The sequence below is a fragment of the Marmota flaviventris genome, chromosome 2 (genome assembly GCF_047511675.1).
Source record: "Marmota flaviventris isolate mMarFla1 chromosome 2, mMarFla1.hap1, whole genome shotgun sequence".
NCBI lineage: Eukaryota > Metazoa > Chordata > Mammalia > Rodentia > Sciuridae > Marmota > Marmota flaviventris.
The window spans coordinates 124,335,164-124,357,829 of NC_092499.1; the positions used below are offsets into that span (position 1 = coordinate 124,335,164).

Consider the following 22,666-nt stretch of genomic DNA (forward strand, 5'->3'; position numbering starts at 1 on the left):
AAAAAGGGCTGAGGATGTAGCTTAGTGGTAGGGCACCCCTTGGTTCAAGACCCTGTACACACATAAACTGCGACCTCACCCTCTGCCCAAGAACTTAAAAGTGCTATGGAGAAAACAAAGCAAGGGTAAAGAGTAGAAGAAGCTAGTGACAAACATGTCCTAATTTATATCATGATATCAGGAGGCGACTCTGAAAAGGAAACTTGAACATCCTAAAATGAAGTGAGGGATTTATCTGGGGGTAAAACATTTCAGGGAGGGATAATGTAAAGTACTAAAACCTGACTGAAGATGTCTGGCACGTCTGAACACCAAATAAGCCAGGGTGGCTCCAATAGAGCCAAAAAAGATAGGACCTTGCTGAGTCCACTGCAGATTCTATGATATGTTAAGTGGAAAAGGCACTGGGGAATCCTAAGCAGAGGAAGGGCATGACTTCATAAGGATCCCTCATAACTGTTTTCTGAAATGGTTATACCAATTTTTACCTACTAATGTATAAAAGCTTTCTGTTCCACACTCTTCCCTATACTTGTATTGTCAGACTTAAAAAATTTGCTAATCCATTTGGGATACAGAATTATTCTATTATGCTTCCAATCTGCATTTCCCATTCTCATTTATTTATTGGCCATGTGACATCTTTTTGTGAAGTAGTGTTCAGATTTGTCCCTTATTTGTCTACTAGATTATTTTCTTTCTCTTATTATTTATTTATATGTTTTGGGCATAAATCTTGCTTGTTAAACACATTCCAATTACTTTTTTCAAACTCTCCATCTGCTTTTCATTCTCATAGTAAACTCTTTTGATCAAATTAAGTTTTCTGTTTTATTTGCAGTATCGGGGATATTCCTTCTTGACCCAGGGCCCCATACATTTACTAGACAAATGCTCTACCACTGAGCTACATCCCCAATCCTTTTAATTTATCTTATTTTTAACAGGATTTTTCTAAATTGTCCAAGCTGGCCTCAAACTTGTAATCCTCTAGCCTCAGCCTCTGGAGTACTGGGATTGTATGTATACCATCATACCTGGTTAATACTGTCAAAAGTTCTAATTTCAATGTCAAATCTTAAAATATTTTTCCTTTGTAATCAGTAATTTATACAACTAGTTAAAAAATATTGTTCTAAGTTCAACATCATACCTTTCACATTTAGGCCTACAGACCACCTAAAGTTAAGTGTATGCAGAATGCAACAGGAATTGAGTATCTTCTTTTCCATGTGGATTGTTATAGGAATGCATTTCTCTACATTAATGACACCTTTGTCATATACTGACTGAGGGTCTGTTTCAGGGTTCTGTATTTTATTCTATTAGTTTATACATCTACCTTGATGCAATACTATACTAACTTGATTAGTATAACTCTACAACAAGTCTTAACCAACAAAGAAAGAAACATTTCTTACAGAATGTCTTTGCCCATTTGGGACTTTCAAATTTCTATATAAACATCATCTTTTCATATATCAAAATCAACCTATGGTTTTGAATGGGATAATATTCAACCTGTGCAGTTGAAGAAATATGGCAGTATGAAGAAATATGAAAATTTTACATGATGAATCACGAGGATGGTATCTCCTATTTGGAACTTCATTTTCTCAGTAATGTTTTGGTTTTCTCAATGGGGGTCTTTCCCATCTTAGGTTTATAAGTAACTATTTTTTAAATTATATGCAGATATTACTATTTTAACATTTCATTTTCTAATGACTGCTAACATACAGTGAAATATTCAACCTTACTAAATCTTAAAAAATTACTTATATATTCTTTGAAAGTTTTATACCCACAAGCATGTAATCTGCAAATATCAACAGTTTACAAATGCCTTTCTTTCTAATTCTTGTCTTCCTACACTTGTGAAAGTCATACACTTGTTTTTATTTAACTGAATACCATATGATACAACAGGTATCATAAACCTGTCAAGTTTAATATTTAGCTTTATTATTTTTATTCATCAACATTCAGGCAGACCATACTCACACATTCCTCACTCTTTCTGTATCTGTGAACTTCCGTTTGGATCAATCTCTTTCTGCTAACTGTATATCCTTTCAAATGATCAGTTTTGGTTTTTTCCAAATTATGTCTGTTGAGTTTTATTCTTGAAGTATATTTTCACTGAATAGGGAATTATTTTGTCAGAATTACCAGTATTTTGTCAGAATTCTGAAGCTCTATTTCCAATTGTTTTCTATTTTCAATGTTGTTAAAATTCTGCTTTCAATTTATTATTCCTTTGAGGATACAATGATATTTTTTTCCTGACAGCTTTTAAAACATTGTGCCTTTGGTTTTCATCACTTTTACTAGTAAGTGTTTAGGTAGTAAATTTTCTTTTCACAAATTCTGTGTAGGTCTTGTTGTGCTTCTTTTATCTGCAGTTTAATAAATTTGGTCAGTTTTGGAAAAGTCTCATTTTTCTGTTCAAACATTGCCTCTTCTCCATTCTCTTTGATCCTTATTCAATTAGTCATTGAATCCTCTAAGTTCCATAATCCTTGGATTTATATTTTCCATTTTTTGGTCTCTGCTTGCTACATTTTAATTTTTTCCAAACTACCACCAGTTCACTAAGTCTCTTTTCATCCATACCTAACCATATCTTATTAAGCAATTCAGTTTTCTTTTCTTTTTTTTTTTTAAATATATTTTTTTGAATTTTTTAATATTTATTTATTTTTTTTAGTTTTCGGCGAACACAACATCTTTGTTTGTATGTGGTGCTGAGAATCGAACCCGAGCCGCACGCATGCCAGGCAAGCGCGCTACCGATTGAGCCACATCCCCAGCCCAATTCAGTTTTCTTTATTGCATTTTTTAATTCTAAAATTTCTTTTCGGTTCTTTTGCCAATCTGTAATATCACTATATGCCAGTGTACTAAACAAAGTTGTTTTATAGTCAAGATACTTCCCATATCTGGAGAGTCTGTGGGTCAGGTTTCTGTTGCTTTTGCTAAATTCTCAATCTCTTGTGTTCCTCCCTTTAATTAAATTTAACTTAATTAAAGAAATGGGGGGCTGGGGTTGTGGCTCAGTGGCAAGTGTTTGCCTTGCATGTGTGAGGCACTGGGTTCAATCCTCAGCTCCACATAAAAAAAAAAAATGATCAAAATTAAGTTGTTGTGTCTATCTACAACTAAAAAATTTAAATAAATAAATAAAGAGATGGGTCTCATTATGTTGCCTAGGCTGGCCCTGAACTCCTGGTCTTGAGCAATTTTGCCCCTGAGTCTCACAAAAAAATGTTAAAATGACCGGTGTGTGTCACAGTCCCCAGCAAACATTTTATTTTTAATGTTTTAATTACTTTATACACCTGTAATCCCAGCAATTCTCAAGGCTAAGGCAGGAGGATTATGAGTTCAAAGCCATCTCAGCAAAAGCGAGGTGCTAGGCAACTCAGTGAGACCCTGTCTCTAAATAAAATACAAAATAGGGCGGGGGATGTGGCTTAGTGGTTGAATGCCACTGAGTTCAATCCCCAGTACAAAAAAAAAAAAGAAAGATAAGAAAGGATAAGGACAGGATGGTGTTATATCTTCTGGTGCTGTTATATCTCCAGCACCTAGAAAAATGTCCGACATACAGGAGACAATCAATTACTAATTGTTATATAATCAAGACTCAGTATTAAGAACAATTTTTCTCCACAAACCTTTTTAAAGATAGTCAACAAATAAGCACGGACAGTCTTATCAAATAAAAATGCCTCCTTTTTAATTTGGAATAAGAACCAATGAAGACAGAACTGAAAATTAGATTTTCCTATGAATTTTCACTTTTAAAATTACCTTCTTTTTTTCCAGTGCTGGGGAATCTAACCCACGGCCTTGAGAAGACTAGGCAAGTGCTCTATGACTAAACTATAACCCCCACCGCAAAATTATCTTCTTAAATTTAGCAGAATTAAAAAAAAAAAGTACAGGGGTATCAAACATGTTCTAATCAGATGAGTAAAAAAGGTCTTAATATTCAAATTAAATAAACTATTACCTGCTGAGTAACTTTTACAGACTTACATTTTGAATTTTATTCATTAAAACAAGATTTAAATTTTAAAATTTGCTAGTAAAAACACTGTAATAGTATGTGCAAATATTTTAACACATAGTTATAACATTTTCTTGAAATGTTCTCTATACATACTTGACAGTAGTCCAGCCCACCACAACCATTCTTTAAGATATGCATGGCCACCTTGACCTGTGAATGAAGAAATATTTTACTTCTTTGGAAGATGATCACACTCTTCTTTTAATTTTTTTTTTTTTAAGTTGTCAATGGACCTTTATTTTAGTTATTTATACGTGGTGCTGAGAATCGAACCCAGTGCCTCACACATGCTAGGCGAGCACTCTACCACTGCACCACCATCCCAGCTCCAATGATCACACTCTTAAATAAACTATGACAACTATAATAATAAACAGACTTGTTATAACACACTAAATAAAATATTTATACTAATAATTGAATGGAGATCAGTAGAGTAGAGCAAAGGGATTAGGGGGAAAGAGGTGGAAGGAAAAGAGAAGGATAATAAGATTGATAAAATTACGTTATACGTATATATGAATATGGCATGATGAATCCCACTATTACACATAATTATAATATACCAATAAAGACATAATATAAAAGCAAAAGCATTCAATGAAAAAAAAAAGGGGTGGGAGGTGTAACTCAGTATTTGTCAAGCATGTGTAAGATCATGGAATAATCCCCAGCACCACAAAACAAAATATCTCATTTCTCGACTATAAGTACTTTAAATAAATGTATCTGCACTCCACTTAGCAGGAGACTCTAGTCCTTCCTATAAAGACTAAGAACTGATCATAGTATGGGGCTGCCCAGATGCACTTACTGCTTTATCCTTGGCTTTACTCTTCACCAAATTAACAATGTCAGAACACAATCCATACTTAAGCCAAGGTGAATGAATTCTTTATAAACATATTCTTTATGGATAATGAAAGAGTGTGCCTTAGGATCAAGGATGAGGGACTGGGAAACAAACAGTAGATGTTACTATTTCTTACTTTGCCCAAGATGGCACAGGAAAGAGAGAAAGTAATAATTTTTACTGCCAAAGCATGTCTACTCATGAGGTCCAAAGAGGTCTAGAAGTAGAGAAAGAATGATGGGCTTTCACTAAGACTCTGTTTCTATTCATGACTCCTATTTCCTGCTCTGTATTCAAAAATTTAATAAAAGTCTGAGTGCTAATTTGGCATTGGTCCCTCTTCCCTTTGCTAACAACAGCAAGTGTGGGAAGTTAATTGATTTGACATCTTTCTGTTTTCTTATTACAAAATTGATATTTAATTGTCTATAATCATTCAGAAGTCTTAAACAGTTGAAAGGCTTGACTCTATTCATGAAAGAATATGTGTTCTTCCACAGTCAAAAAACCCGAGTATGTAAGTAAGTACACACTACATTTCAAATCATATATGGTGCAACATACCTGCTCTCATCGATCCTTTTCTGGCAAGTCGCAGAAGGCCTTTTTTTTTCAAAATGAAACTCCCTCCTATGAAAATGCTGGAGGTCATAGCCAATCCCAAACCAATGTAGAAATCATATTTTCCACGCCCTGGGCTCATTTCGTTTGTCACTTAAGAAGCTCCTGTGAATCACATTGATTACAGAACAGAGAAACTGCTGGCACTGAAGGCAGGGGGATGCAGTCTTCACATCTAAACAATACAAAATGAAATGAGATGTCCACAGAATGATCATGACAGTTCACAATTTAAATTTATTTAATTTCTCTTCTCAAAAAGGAAGAAAATTTTATTACTGTTATAGATTTAAAAAAATTTAATTTAATACCAATCTAATAATTGCTTCTTCCAACTATGGCCAAAAATTGGATTGTGACATAAAACCAAGTTTTAATTGACTTTATAAACTCTCATTCTATATTTTTATAAGAAAATGTTTCTCATCATAGCTAACCCACAGCAACAAACTCTCCTAATGAGAAAAAAAAATTCTACAGAATAAAACTCAGACATAACCATACACAAATCTAGCTTATTAGTATATTTATCAATTTCACAAATGTGTCCTTATTGAATAATTTATATGGAGAAATTCCAATTTTTCTCATGTATATATTTTCTTCTTAGTAATATATATAGATATAAACATTATAATTTATTTATTTAACCTATCTGAGGATATGCTGAGAGAAGACCAAGTTCACATTATTTGTTAGCAGAGAATGACAATTCCAATAAAAATGTATACTTGTGTACAAGGTTTGGTAGTATTGAATTTTAGAGAACATGACCATGTTACCAGAAGCTCAATCTACAAGATCTGATGGGAAGTACAGGCTACACAATTTTTTTCCACATGAGCCAACTCATGAATTCTGCTGACTAAAGTGTCCAAAGCAAAGAAAACACACCACTTAGCAACAAGGTTTGTGACTGGTTATCATTGCAAGTCTATCTTTCTAGCATATTATGGGATTTTTTAATCCCACAATTTAACTACTGAGTCCCAAAACCAATCTGCAGTTCAGTCAGGATCCTTACTAACAAGCCATAATTTTCCATCCTTCAAGTTATGACATTCTGGCCTTTAATCAAAACAACTCAATTTCCAAACCCACTCATCCCTCAATTACTTTCTCTGTTCACTTAAACAGTGTTCATTAGATTTACACTGTATGTGCTAAATGTTATGCTAAGCACTGTGGATAAAATAGTGATAGCTTCTTGTGGCAGGGAATGTTGCTTAGTGAAAGTGCTTGCCTACTTTGTGTGAGTCCCTGACTTTGATCCCCAGAACCACACACACACATATCCAAAGATAGCTTTTAGTCTTCAATAGGGAAACAGACAAGAGGCAATTAAGTAAGGAATACTAAATTAATAACAAATACTACCAAACTGAGTTGATATCACTCCAAGATATCATTGTCACACCACTGTTTTGATTTGCCAGTTGAAGTTCACTGATTCTTGTACACATCAATGAGTATATTTTTCCTCACCCCACTACCTGAGACTTGACCAAGCCTCGTCATTGCAAGGCAAGTTTCAATGGCAGAATGCCAGTTTTTTGGTTTTTGGGGTTTTTTTTTAGTACCAGGAATTGAACTCAGGGGCACTCGACCACTGAGCCACATCTCCAGCCCTATTTTGTATTTTATTTAGAGTTGCTTAACACCTCACCATTGCTGAGGCTGGCTTTGAACTCATGATTCTCCTGTCTCAGCCTCCTGAGCTGCTGGGATTACAGGTGTGTGCCATCATGCCTGGCTGAGAGTGCCAGTTTTGAGTATAGACTTAAAGTGGTCCCTCATACTTCTGCTTGCTCATTTGTACACTGCCATTACCACATCAACATTCCTCAGGGAGACCACTAATCACAATTGAGGGAAACTCACTGAACAGAATATCCCAGGTGACTCAGACCTGTGAGCCTGAACAAGTTCTCATTTCTTTGTGCTACTGAAATGGCTAAATTATACACAAACAGGCTTTCTGCAGTAAGTATAAAAATTTACATCATGCTTTTTGAAAAACAAAAACTTGTCTCAGAACACAGGGATCACAAGGGGATGGGGATGTAGCTCATCAGCAGAGCACTTCCCTAGTATGTGAGAGGACCTGGGTTCAATCCCTAGCCCTGCAAAAGAAAACAGAGATCACAGTTAAAGCTGGGAGTTCACTTTATTATTCTTTCTACTTTTGTATATGTCTAAACACTTCCACATATAAGTTTTTAAACACATCCTTCAGTGCTGAAGAGCTATAGGGACCCCAAGACAGAAACCACTAACAAGTTGCCAAAACAAGGCTGCCCCACAATCTAGGACAAGATAATACTGAAATATGGAAAGAAGAAACTCAAATCAGACAGGTGCTGAGTTTTCTAAGTATCAGTCACATAATATATAGCTTATGGCTATTTGAAGTCCTTTCAAAATTAATCTTTCTCCCAAGGGATTTGGACAAATATCCCTAGTCCTCCTTGTGCTGCTTTTAAGGCAAGATGAAACTAGGACAAAATCATAAGTAGGGAATTTGAAGACTCCATCCTTCCTCTAGATGGGTCTGTAACCTTAGATGAGTCAAAGCTTAACAGATGTGTAGAAGAAAAGAAAGAAATTGAACAATCTAAGGCATCGCCCTCTTTATGTGTCACATGGGTCATCTCAAGCTACCACTTACCTTAATGCTAGTTAGGAGATCCCTGCTGACAGTAATAATCAGTTACTGAGATAGAAAAATAAGGACAGAGGATGCAGGGGAAAACTTGAGAACAAGGTGAGAACAAATGATTAGGGACAATCATTTCTATACAATATGAGGTCATTACAAAAAATAATAAAGTGTGTGCTTACACAGTTTTAACTCCTGTGTTTATAAGCTACTTTCCCTTGGCAGACTGTAAGTTCTTGGGCTCCTGCACATTACTCACCTTTTAAGCCTGTGTGTCTCTGTTTCAAAATAGGTCTTAATATATGTTTTCTAGGTAAATATAGATGAATGGAATGATTTATAATTGGCCCTAAAAAGTAAAGCTGCCTATTTTGAAATGGCCACTAATACAAAGAAAACCACTGCATCATTTAGATAAGCATCCTAAAATGTAAACAATGCTTTAGAGCCTACAAATTTGAAAACTGTAAAAAAAAAAAAAAAAAAAAAAAAAATTGTCAAAGTCAGCCAGGAAGTAATAGTTCTAGATACAAGTGAAAGTGAAAAGATAATGGTCATAATGTCTGGGGAAATCATAGTTAAAAAACCTAGCCACCCAAACACATCAACCCTCTTGGCAGGCACATCCGTCTAATGAGCATGGGTCACCTAACTTTAATTAACATCCCTGAAGATTATCTGATGTAGGGGCTGGGAGTGTAGCTCAGTGGTAGAAAGCTTGTTTACCATGTGAGAGGCCCTTGGTTCAGGTCCAAACACCAACAACCAAAAAATCATCTGATGTATAAATCATCATTCTCCTTTAACCATCACCTTCATGAAGCAACGCTCTTTTTAAAATTATTATTATGCAAGTTCTACTGAGAAGTGACTACTTCACAGTTGTGTTTCTCACTATAGTTTTTAAAGTTCTGTGGCTCACAAGTCACATTTTTGAAAGTCTAAACATAACAAATCAAACATATAGTCTGAATATTCCAGAATCAATAAAATGGAACTTTGTTATCTGCAAAGATGATATCCAGATATAATTCAGTTCTATTTTATAGTCCTTATCTCCAAGTAACAACAGCCTTACAAATCCAAATTTGGACTTTACTAACATGAATCTGACCTTATTTTTTTTTACCCGCTGTACTGGGAATTGAATACACAGGAGCTTTACCACGGAGCTACATACCCAGCCCTTTTTATTTGTTTCTATAATACTAAGAAATGAATCTAGCCAAGTGCTCTATCACTGAGCTATATCCCTAGCCCTCATCCAGCTCTTTTTGACCAGGGTATTGCTAGATTGCCTAGGCTGGCTTTGAACTTGTGATACTCCTGATCCTCCTGCCTCAGCCTCCTAAGTACCTGGGACTACAGGTGTATGCCACCATGCCCAGATAAACCTGACTTTTAAATGCCAAATGTACAACTATTTTTGTAATATTTACTAAAAATGTTAACTTTCATTGAATGCAAGCTATATACATGTGGTATAAGGTCTACAATTAAGACCAATATTATGTGCTGACCCAATATCTGGTAAAACTAGAAAAACTTTCAATGGCCTCACTACAAATTTCCCTCCCCACTCTGTTCCTATTAATAAGATCGTGAAGCCAAACAACTCTCATTTTCATGGCACCCAGGCACTGTCCTACTTATCCCTATGTAGTGGGTTTCACTGCCCTGGCAGTCTAAGGAATCATTAAAGTAAGCAATTACATCCGATTCAGGAACCAAAAAGTACTCATTATCACAAAGATTGCCTCCCACAGCTCTTGGTTCTTCATTCTGTTGTGAACAACTCCCATGAGTTTTTTTTTGTTGTTGTTGTTAAATATTTTTTAGTTGTATTTGGACACCATACCTTTATTTTATTTATTCATTTTTATGTGGTACTGAGGATCGAATCCAGTGCCTCATCCACGCTAGGTAAGCACTTTAGCACTGAGCCACAACCCCTCCCATAATTTTGTATGGTGTATAGTGTCTTTCTCCCCAGGGCAGGAGAACATGTGACTAAGAAACTGCTGTTCATCTCATGTGCCCAGTGTCGGTGTTGTGGGAAGAGAATCCCTTCCCAACCTACAAAGTGAAGAGGTGATTAAAATAATGCATATAATAAAATCCTATTCATTTTATTAATGCAAGTTAATTGTTCCTAACTTTACCATGGCTTATATATGAATTTTATTCACAATATTTAACCAAGTTTCATAATGCTATTTCAAATATATTCTTCTCTTTCCATTTTTTAAAAAATATTTTTCTTAGTTGTAGGTGGACACAATACCTTTATTTTATTTATTTATTTTTATGTGGTGCTGAGGATTGGACCCAGTGCCCCATATGTACGAGGCAAATGCTCTACCACTGAGCCACAATCTCAGCCCTTCTCTTTCCTTTTTATCTTTATCTGTGGACTAGGAAAATTTCAAACACATAAAGCAGAAGCCCTTTAAGGACCAGGTGTGTTGGGGCTGGGGATGTGGCCAGGGTTCGATCCTGAGCACCACAAACAAACAAAGATGTTGTGTCCACCGAAAACTAAAAAAATAAACATTAAAAAAATTCTCTCTCTCTCTTAAAAAAAAAAAAAGACCAGGTGTGTTAATCATACATGTGGGGCTTTAGAGAATCCTCATAGCCAGACTGCCTCTCTCTGGCCCACTTCATTTCCCAACACAGAATCTGATGTCCATCACATGGGGGTCACCACTGTCTACAAACACCAGAACTCTACATATATTCCATTCCCATGACAGGCCATGGCTCCCTCCTCCTCCCCTGCCTGGCTTTTTACTAAGAACAGGCCAAACTTTAAGCTGTGCTACAGTCTCCTCCAACACCTTTAGCTCACAGGCATTTTTCTCCTTTCCACTTACTTTACTTACAGTTAGTTTCATCAAATTTATCTTACCTATCTCATTTACTCAACCATCAAAGATGTACTGAGTACATACAATATTCTAGCAATAGGAGCATAGCAGTGAATAAAACAGATAATAAAGTTTATCTTAATGGAATTTACCTTCTGTTAGAGGTAGGATGGAACAAATAAAATAAATAAGGACACCGGAAAGTGGCAAATGTGATAGTGAAAAATAAAGCAGATTAAGGGCACTTGGGAGTTGCAGGAGGAGGAGGACGCCTTCTGGAGAAGGTGTTGAGTGAAGACTTTAAAGACATAGGAAAAGAACACAGCAGCAAGAAGAAAAGTGCAGAGGCTCTGAGATATGAACAAGTGTGCAGTTCTCCAGGAAAAGAAAGGTCATTGTAGTTGACCCTGAGTGAGCAAAGTTAGGTGTTAGATATCAGAGCAGAGGGGTGTCAGATCATGTGCGGGCCCCCCTAATGGCTATATAAAAATCCAAAAGATATCGAACAGATCTGTAATCCACTTATTTTACCAAATCACAACTTATTTTTACAGAACTTCATACAAACTGTTCTCATTCAAGTTAATTTACATAAAACCAATACAATTAGATATACCAAAATTTTTAAGGCTGAGCATGCTACAGTCTGAAAGATGCTCTTAGTTCTTCAATACAAAAAAGTCTTTTTTCCTTGGCTTGTTAAATAAGGGCTTAAAAATGTGTGTGTGTGTGTGTGTGTATATGCATATACACATGTATATATACATGTGCATATACATATATATATATACACACACATATACACATTTATTTATTTATTTTAGCCAGGCATGATGGCATACACTTGCAATCCCAGTTACTTGGGAGGTTAAGGCAGGATCACAAGTTCAAGGCCAGCATGGGCAATTTAGTGAGACCCTGTCTCAAAATAAAAAGAAGAGAGAGCACTATGGATGTAGTTCAGTTGTAGAGTACTTGCCTATCATGTGTGAGGCCCTGGATTTGATCCCCAATACTTAAAAAAAAAAAAAAACCTTTAATAAATTTTATTGGATATATTTGAGGTTTACAATATGTTATGCAATACACTGAGATAATAAAATGGTTACCATAATAAAGCAAATTAACATGTGGAAAAATGTAATATTTAAATCATATGTTTAAGTATGAATGAATCATTTTTTACAACAGAAATATACTGAAAACAAATGAAATTTTTTATTATTTCTCCCTAACAATAATGCTATCACTCACTTCCTAGTATCTTCCTAGGCTCTGTTCCAATAATTTACATATATCATTTCCCTTCTACACAATAATTGGAAGAGGGTTTCATTATCCTCCACCTTACAGCTGAAGAAATCCAATATTTCAAAGATATGATCACATGCAGAGGACTACACAGAAATAGTAGATGACTCTACTTTTACACCTGGATGCCTGTATTATCTTAAAACTTTTGAGTTCTTACTCTTTACTTCTGCTTGGTTTTCATGGCTATCTAAAATTAGCTTTAATTTTTCCAAACCTCTCATTTGGTTAATTATTTTAAAATCCATACTTACAAATGCTCCAGAACCTCTTTGAAAAAATAAATAAAATCGCTAAATCCTTAGCCTAATTAACCGAAGACGGAAAAAAAAGAACCCAAATTATTAAAATTCATAATGAGAAAGTAAGTATCACCACAGACACTAATAAAATACTAAGGATAATCAGAAACTATTCTGAAAATTTATATTCCATTAAATTAGAAAACCTTAAAGACATCAACAAATTTGATTTTGAGACACATGACTTACCGAAATTAAACCAGGAGGGCACAGAAAATTTAAACCTATCAATTTCAACTCATGAAATTGAAGATGCCATCAAAAGCCTACCAACAAAGAAAAGCGCAGGGCCTGATGGATTCTCGCCCGAGTTCTACCAGACCTTCAAAAAACTAACACCAATCTTCCTCAAATTATTCCACAAAATAGAAAAGGAGGGAACCCTTCCAAACTCATTCTACGAAGCTAGTAGCACCCTGATCCCCAAACCAGACAAAGACACAGCAAGGAAAGAAAACTCCAGAAAAATATCTCTATGAACATATATGCAAAAATTCTTAATAAAATTCTGGTAATTTGCATACAAAAACACATTAAAAATGTAGTGCACCATGAGTAAATGGGTTTCACCCCACGGACACAAGGTTGGTTCAACATACGGAAATCAATAAATATAATTCACCATATCAATAAACTTAAAAACAAGAATCACATTATCTTAATAGATACAGAAAAGCATTTGACAAAATATAGCGTCCATTTGTATTCAAAACACTAGAAAAACTAGGGATAGTAGAAACATACCTCAACATTGTAAAAGCCATATATGTTAAATCCAAGGCCAACATCATTCTAAATGGAGAAAAACTAAAAGCATTCCCTCTAAAAACTGGAACAACACAGGGATGCTCTTTCAGCTCATCTATTCAATATACCCTTGAAACTCTATCCAGAGCAATTAGGCAAAAGAAAATTGCAGGGATACGAAAAGGAAAAGAGAAGCTTAAACTGTCCCTATATGCTAGTAATATGATCCTATATTTAGAAGGCAAAAAAAAACTCCACCAGCAGGATATAAAATTAACACCCATAAATCAATTACATTCTATATAACAGTGATAAGTCAGCTAAAAGAAATTAGGAAAACTATCCCATTCACAACAGCCTCAAAAAAATAAAATGAAATATTTGGGATTCAATCTAACAAAAGAGGTGAAAGACTTCTGCAATGAAAACTACAGAACACTAAAGAGAGAAACTAAAAAAGACCTCAGAAGATGGAAAGATCTCCCATGTTCTTGGATAGGCAGAATTAATAGTCAAAATGGCCATACTACCAAAAGCACTATACAGACTTAATACAATTCTTATTAAAATTCCAATGATGTTCTTCACAGAAATAGAAAAAGCCGTCATGAAATTCATTTTGAAAAACAGGAGGCCCAGAATAGCCAAAGCAATCTTTTTTAAAATAAATATATATACACACACACACATATATATATATACACACACACACACACACACACATATTCAGTTGTCGATGGACCTTTATTTTATTCATTTATTCATATGTGGTGCTGAGAATCGAACCCAGTGCCTCACACTAGGCAAGTGCTGTACCACTGAGCCACAACTCCAGCCCCCAAAGCAATCTTTAGCAAGAAAAGTGAAGCAGGAGGCATCACAACACCAAACCTTACACTATACTATAGAGCTACGGTAACAAAAACAGCATGGTTTGGCACCAACACAGGTATAAAGACCAATGGAACAGAAGACACAGACAAACCCACATATCTAATACTGGACAAAGGCACCAAAAATATACACTGGAGAATAGATACCCTCTTCAACAAATGGTGCTGGGAAAACTGGAAATCCATATGTAGCAGAATGAAATTTAATCCCATCTCTCACCCTGTACAAAATTTGACTCAAAGTTGATTAAAGACCTAGGCTTTCCCTTCAGTAGATAAATGGATAAAGAAAATGTGGTATATACACACAATGGAATATTATTCAACATTAAAAGAGAATAAAATCATGGCACTTGCAGGTAAATAAATGGAGATGGAGAATATAATGCTAAGTGAAATTAGCCAATCCCAAAAAACCAAATGCCAAATGATTTCTTGAATTTAAGGATGCTGGCGGGAGTGGGGTGGGGTTGGGGGGGGGGATATGATGGGGAGGATCAAATGAACTCTAGATAGGGCAAAAGGGAAAAGGGGAAGGAGGGGAAGGGAGGGGCATAGGGGTAGGAAAGCCGGTAGAATGTGATGGTCATCATTACCCTAAGTACATGTATGAAGACACAAAGGATGTGACTACTTTGTGTACAACCAGAGATATGGAAAATTGTGCTCTATGTGTAATATGAATTGTAATACATTCTGTTGTCATATGTAACAAATTAAAATTAATTAAATAAATAAATAAAATTGTTTTTCCCCACCAAAAAAAAAAAAAAGACCTAGACATTGACCAGAAACCCTCTGCCTACTAAAAGAAAATATAGGCACAACACTCCAGCATGTCCCCTTAGGAACCAATTTCCTCAACAAGACTCCTAAAGTACAAGAAGTAAAATCAAAAATCAACAAATGGGATGGTATCAAACTAAAAGCTTGTTCACAGCAAAGGAAACAATAAAAGCATGAAGAGAGTGCCTACAGAATGGCAGAAAAATCTTTGTCACCCACACCCTCAGATAAGGCATTAATTTCCAGTATATACAAAGAACTCAAAAAGTTTAAAACCAAAAAAAAAAAAAAAAACCAAACAACAACAACAAAAAAACAGATGACCCAATCAATAAATGGGCAAAGGAACTAAACAGACACTTCTCAAAAGAAGATACACAAATGGGCAACAGACACATGAAAAAATGTTCCAACATCTCTAGCAATTAAAGAAATGCAAATTAAAACTACACTGAGATTTTACCTCACTCCAGCCAGAACAGCAATTATCAAGAATACAAGAGGGCTGGGGTTGTGGCTCAGCAGTAGAGCACTCGCCTAGCTTGCATGAGGCACTGGCTCAGCACCACATAAAGTAAAATAAAGACATTGTGTCCACCTGTAACTAAAAAATAAATAAATATTAAAAAAAAAAGAAGAATAATACAAGAAACAGGGGTCTGGGGTTGCGTCTCAGTGGTAGAGTGCTTGCCTACCATGTGTGAGGCACTGGGTTCGATCCTCAGCACCACATAAAAATAAACAAACAAAATAAAGGCATTCTGTCCATCTATAACTACAAAAAAAAAAAAAAGAAGAAGAAGAAAAAGAATACAAGAAACAATAAATGTTGGCAAGGAAGTGGGGAAAAGGGTACACTCATACATTGCTGGTGGGACTGCAAATTGGTACACCATCCTGGAAAGCACTATGGAGATTCCTCAGAAAATTAGGAATGGATCCACCATCTGACCCGGTTATACCATTTCTTGGTGTATATTCAAAGGAGTTAAGGAGTCAAAATCAGTATACCATAGTGACACAGTCACATCAATGTTTATTACAGCTTAATTCACAAAAGCTAAACTATGAAACCAACTGAGGTGCCCTTCAACAGCTGAATGGATAAAGAAAATGTGGTATATATACACAATGGAATATTACTCAGCCATAAAGAAAAATGAGTGTGACATTTGCCAGTGAATGGATGGATCTGAAGATTATTATGCTAAGTGAAATAGGCCAATTTCCAAAAAAAACCAAAACAAAACAAAAAAAAAAAACAAAGGTGGAATGTTCTCTCTGATATGTGGATGCTAATACACAAGAAGGGAGGTGGGGAATAACAGAAGTTCAGTGGATTAGACAAAGGGGAAGAAAAGGGAGGGGGATAAGAATAGGAAAGACAGTGGAATGAATCTGACATAATTTTCCTATGTACACATACAAATATATCAAAGTGAAACTCCACATCATGTACAACCACAAGATTGGGATCCTGATTAGAATAAGCTATACTCCATGTTTGCAAAATATGTAAAAACTGACTCTACTGTCATGTATAACTAAAAAGATCAAATTAAAAAAAATACTCCAGAACCTAAATCTCCAACCCTAATTTAGCAACATTAGTCATAAGTTAAAATTTTAACTTACATGTAAGTTTAATATGGTCTCTCTTTTGAAAACCAGGGATGACTTATTCATTCTCATTTTCTTGTAAATACTACCCTTTATTTCCATTTAAAGTTTTTAACTTTACTGTTCCAGCCTGAAAAGAAGAAAATACAGAAGTAGGCAAAAGGACTGTTACCACTTTTCAAATTTTATTACTAGCCACTATACTTACTCATTTGACTCAGCAACTAACATCAAACCTATTCAAACAAACATGAGAGTGCTTTGACAGTTTACTGAAACAAAAGATCGCTACTTTAACATTTCCTCTTACTAAAAAAATCCTAATTGAGCACATAATGTGTAACAATTTCTAGAACCCGGAAATCAAGCTGTAATACTATATTAAATGACTTGATATTCTATTCTAGCAAAGAAATTAAAGAAGCACACTCGCAATATCAAAATATACTGAGTTCTGCACAACTGTATAAAATGAAACACTAGATTCAGGGATCTTGTCAAAGTTAGGAAATTAAAGGACACGTTCAATGCGTTACAGAAAACGGAAACCACTTTCTAAAACTCACCAAGACAAAACTACTCGAAAGAACTTATTGCACACGCGCCACCGACAAGGCCAACGAGCCGGATTTCCGTGGGATTGAATGGCAATCCGATGCGCGGCGGATTTCCTCACTGCGGATTACTAGGAGAGCCGCGTCCATCTCAGAACACGCGTAAAAGAAAGTCGCCCCGGTGGGGCTGTCCCCCGACCCGAGATCGGCAGGCTGTCCCGCAAGTCAGCCCCTTCGCGCGTGCCTCAAAAGAAGGAGCAGCGACCTCACCCCAGGCGGCACGCGGGCCGCGCGACTTCCCCTCGGCAATCCGACCCTCGGAACCTTGGCTCACACCCCCACACAGGCCGCTCCCTCCAGCGCTCGCGCGGCCACCGCCTCCGTCGCCGTCCAGGGGTAAGTGCGAGCATCCGGGGCTGCTGCCGTGCAAGCCGCCTTCTCCATGGAAGCGTTGAGATAAACCTACCCAGGACGACCTCCAGCCCCACCGCGGCCGGGACCGAGGGCCACCGCCGAGGAGAACCTGGGCGCGACCGAGTGACGCCAGACTCCACGCGCGCACACGCGCAATGCCGAGCCCCGCAGGCCCCGCCCCGCGGTGCCTCGACCAGCCGGTTCCGGGTTCTTCAGCCGGCCGGGGTCAGCCAGGCACGGGGGCTGGGAACCGGAAGGGAGAAAGATGGTAGGGAGTATTTTATGAAGTGACATTACCCCACCCCCCAAGATGATGAAAATATGAATTCTGTGCGGCGCTTATTTAAAATGCAAATTCCTAGGGTTCAGCGTGCGCATCTAAATTTGAAGCAGCATCTCGAAGATGCAACTGGTACTCAGAAGCTGCTAAGGGCGGGGCCGGGCAAGCTTGCAGGGGAGTGGGAGGGGCGTGGTCAAGGAAGCCAGGGCTGCCTCTCAGGCGCCAGACACTTCCATTCCCAAAAGCTAACCGTCCGGGTCCCAAAATAGATGCAAGTTTGTGGTTTGGTAAAGTTGATGGGTGAATATGTGACATTTGTCTTGCGACATTTGTAATAGAGATACATTTTTCACAAAATGCATAGGAAATTGTTAGGCAATCCCGCCTTGGCTTCTGCAATGGAGATTCCCTGGGACCTACCATCAAGGTTTCTTCCAAGAAATGCAAAGAACCTCATTCAAAAGAAGTTGGGAGGAGGACCAGCTCCAACTAGCTAGGTGGAGGGTGAGACCTGCCAAAAGTCAATGATTCCTTGGTTACAGGTGTAAAGATCTCTTGGACTTTGTGACTAGACGCAAAAGCGCTATTGTGCAATTTCAATCATCTGGGTTGAGAATCTGAGTATAATGAATTATATTTTTATTGAGTCAGAAAATAGCAAATGTAGTTTCTCCATTTCAGACAATGTATTGGGCTGTGTTCTAGACTATATGCAGAGCCCCTGTGATTTTGGTGTAGGTCACTATGCAGTTACTAGTTTAAAAACTTTTAATCTGCTGTGATCTTGGCAACCACACAATTGTGCATCTTAGAACTGTGTCAGCTGTAGGTCATGACATCTGGACCTCCTTTTGGCTGGGTAAGGAACAGCATTCCTTACATTCCAAGTAGGATGAAAAGGGACCTTGGGTCCAGCTACCACTCCTAACATAAATCTAAATCTCTGTTGTCAATATTGAACCCAGCCTTTTTATGGGACCAAACCTTTTTTTTTTTTAAACTTTGTTTTTTTTTTTTTTTTTTTTGAGACAGGTGTCACTAAGTTGTCTAGGCTGGCCACAAACTTTGGATCCACTTGCCTCAGCCTCCCAAGTTTCTGGGATTACAGGCCAGTCGTGCACACCCAGCTCAAAGGACCTGTTTTGCTTATTTCTTTGGTCTCAGCCAGATTGACTTGATAACATTGTCAGATAAAGAATTACATTTAATATTAAAATATAACTGGAAGGTTGGTCTTTAATGATGTGGGTAGATTTACAGTATGGCTGACCTATCCCTTGAATCTGCATTGGCCTTGGGATTGGCTTTGAGCAGGAAAATGTGGTAGTTCTTAGCCTAAACAAAGATGAGATGAAGCCTGGACTGACCTGCAGGAAGAAGGGATCCTGTGGGGTCCCCTCCAGACCTACTAGCTGACCCATAATTGAGACCCTGCAGGGATTGGGCCAAATTGCTCCAAATTAGCCAAACTGCCCTATTGATACATGGGCATATGAGAAAGAATGATTATCTTAAGCCACTCATTTTTGAGATGGACTAGTAGGTAGAAATAACTAATAAAGATGGCAACAGACACCTCTAGAAGGCAGATGATTGTAATGAAAATAGTTGTTGGCTCATATGAACAGGAATGCTTAGTTCTAACATGTTAATTTAACCTAAGGAGACCAATATGATGCATGCTGTTTAAATGCCCACATCACTTCTCCAATACATAGTATTCTGTGAGTGTTCAAGCAGTAATCATGAGATACTTTTAAAGTTTTTAAAACTAATTTTTCCTCAAATATTTCTAATAGAATTCTGAAATGGCACAACTTCCTTGGAAAACAGGTTGATAGTTTCTTAAAAAGTTAAGACACATTACCACCATAGGACCAAAGGTTCTATTCCCAGGTATTTACCCAAGAGAATGAAAATATATATCTATGAAAAGACTTATGAATGAACATTCCATAGCAACTTTATTTGTAATAGTGAAAAAAACTAGAAACAACCCAAATATTCAAATGTGAATGAATAAACAGATTGTTGGCATATCCATATAATAGAACACTACTCAGCAATATAATGGAATGAACTATTGATACATGCTATAACATAGCTGAGTCTCAAAATAATTATGCTAAGTGAAAAGCACCAGACCCAAAAAAGCAAAAAAGTAGTATATGCTAATTAATTACAGTTATATAAAAGTCTAGGAAATGGGAGCTAATATATAGTGATAGTAAACAGGTTAAAGGTTGCATGGGAGTGGAAGGACAAAGAAGGCAGGATTACAGTGGGTCAAAAAGGGTGATGGATATGTTTAGTTCCGCTGATATTTTCATTATACTTAATGATATAATGCTTTCATTATAAGACATATCAAGCCAAATTGTACACTTTATAAGTGTGTAGTTTTTATATGTGAATTAAATCTCCATAAAACTATTAAAATCTTGTCTTTGTTACAGAAACATAGGCAAGACTCCTTATTAAAATAGTATTTTTTAAAATCATACATTAGGAAATCAAATAGTTTTCTTATGTTTCTTAAGTTGTTCCCCAATTACTCTCATGTTTTGGTTTTGATACCACAGAAACAAAATAGCAGAGCAGATGATTATTTTTTAACTCAACCCTATCACTAAAGTTGCCCTTTGTCCTTTCAAAGTAAATTGTGGCATTCTCTATCATTTAACTTATTTTTTGGTGGTGTTGGGGATTGAACAGGGCCTTGTGCATGCTAGGCAAATGTTCTAACACTGAGCTACAGCCCCAGGCCCCTCTGGCACTTAAAAACATTACTGTTATATAATATTTTTCAGTTAGCATTTGTTCATTCAAGGCTATACATGACCTCCAAATGTAGTGGGGCATTTTCCAGAATATTTAGTTCGGGGAATGGCAGGGAGAAATTGAAAAAGATAGGAATAACTCAAAGTGAATTTAGGTAGAACACTAGGATATTCATTAAAGGGCAGGAGTTGTTTTTTAATAATTGCCTCACCTGGTGAAATGGAAAATGTATGTGCTGAGCAAAATAATGCCCACTAATAGTGTCCACATCCTAATCCTTGGAATCTGTGGTCATATTACATTACATAGCAAAAGGTGCTATGCAGATGTAATTAAGAATCTTGAAATGGGGAGATGATTCTGGATTGTCCGGGTAGGTCCAAAATAATCAGAGTTCCTTCTAAGGGGAGGACAGGAGGGACAAAGTTTAAAAAAAGAACCAACAATGGAAGAATAGAGAGATATGATGTTGCTGGTTTTGAAGGAGGAGGAGGGTCAAAGAATACAGGCAGTCTCTAGAAGCTGAAAAGGACAGGGAATGGATTCTTCCTCTGAGTCTCTGGAGGAATTAATCCTGCCAACACCCTGTAAAACCTGTGTTGGACTTCTGACCTCCTGAACTATAATATAATAACCCACAAAGCTTGTGGTAACTTGTTAGTCACACAAAACTAGAGTGATTATTCTAAATTCAGTAGGAGGAGAACATACCAAGTCCCCCAGGCATCTTCACCAAATATAAAAAGATGCAATTTCATAGGCAACCTAGTTTAACCTTTCTTCCATCATATCAGTTATTTTATTCAGATTGATTGTGTTTCTTGCCTTGCACCTCCCCCATCCTGCTCACCCAGTCCAGTTTTACTCCCAATGCTAATATCCTCAGCTGAAATTAATCTCTCTCTCCTCTGAAATGCTAAGCGATATAGAAGTACTTAGATATTATACAACTGTTTCTTGACTATACCACCACCTCTCCAACTTAAAACCTTTTAGAAACTACATATCATGTGAAGTTCAAAATAATAGGTCTGTGAGTGTAGCTCAGTAGTAGAGTGCTTGCCTAGCATGTGCAAGGCCCTGGGTTTCCTCCTCAGTACACCCCCAAAATTAATTATTATAATGGTATATAAATAAGTGTGATTAATACTACAACAAATATGCCAACAGCATCACACTTAAGGGTTATCAGACAGGGACATGACAGCAATAGAGGAACCCTAACAAGGTGCCAGGAAGGTAAGAATGGCTTGGTTTTCTGTGCTCCTCAGAACTAGATATCCAGCTCACACTTAACTATTGTGCCTAGCTGGCAGCTAGAACTAAAAGTTCCTTAGTAGTAATCAAATAGGGCTGCAGAATTTGCCATCCACACATTTCACAGCTGCCAAAAGCAGTCTGGAAATAATTAGACATACAAACATTCCTGATTTCGGTAGAAGTGTACTTTGATCAAAATGTGTGTAATTAAAATAAATCTTTGCTAGGCACAGTGGTGCATGCCTGTAATCCCAGTAGCTTGGGAGGCTGAGGCTGAAGGATGGCAAGTTCAAATTCAGCCTCAGCAATTTAGCCAGGCTCTAAGCAACTCAGCAAGACACTGTTTCTAAATAAAACATAGAAAATGGCTGGGAATATGGCTTAGCCAGTGGTTAAATGCCCCTGTGTTCAATCCCTGGTATGTATGTATGTATAAATAAATAAATAAATAAATAAGCAAACAAACAAATAAATAAATATATTTTTTGATAGAGCATAAGGAAAAAAGTCTTTACTCAAATTATTTTTTCTCATTTAATAAAATAACTGAGGTTAGGGTTATAACTCAGTGGAAAAGTGTGTGTTTAGCATGTGTAAGGATCTGGGTTTGATCCTGGTACCAAAAACAAAATTATTG

The 22,666-nt window shown here is 36.8% G+C and overlaps 1 protein-coding gene across 6 annotated transcripts in view; it reads right to left on the bottom strand.

Moving 5' to 3' along the window:
- The window catches only part of Nipa2 (NIPA magnesium transporter 2), a 39,863-nt gene that overhangs the window by 7,437 nt on the left and 9,760 nt on the right, over positions 1–22,666 (bottom strand). Inside the window, exons 1-4 of one of the 6 annotated variants that reach the window (XM_071608563.1) lie at positions 17,565–17,842; positions 16,756–16,870; positions 5,496–5,727; positions 4,172–4,228 (exon numbers count right to left, since the gene is read on the bottom strand). In XM_071608563.1, coding sequence (XP_071464664.1) covers positions 4,172–4,228; positions 5,496–5,634 — 196 coding nt within the window. In that variant the 5' untranslated portion in view covers positions 5,635–5,727; positions 16,756–16,870; positions 17,565–17,842. The other 5 variants (XM_071608564.1, XM_027923255.3, XM_027923264.2 and 2 more) reach the window with 5 other exon arrangements.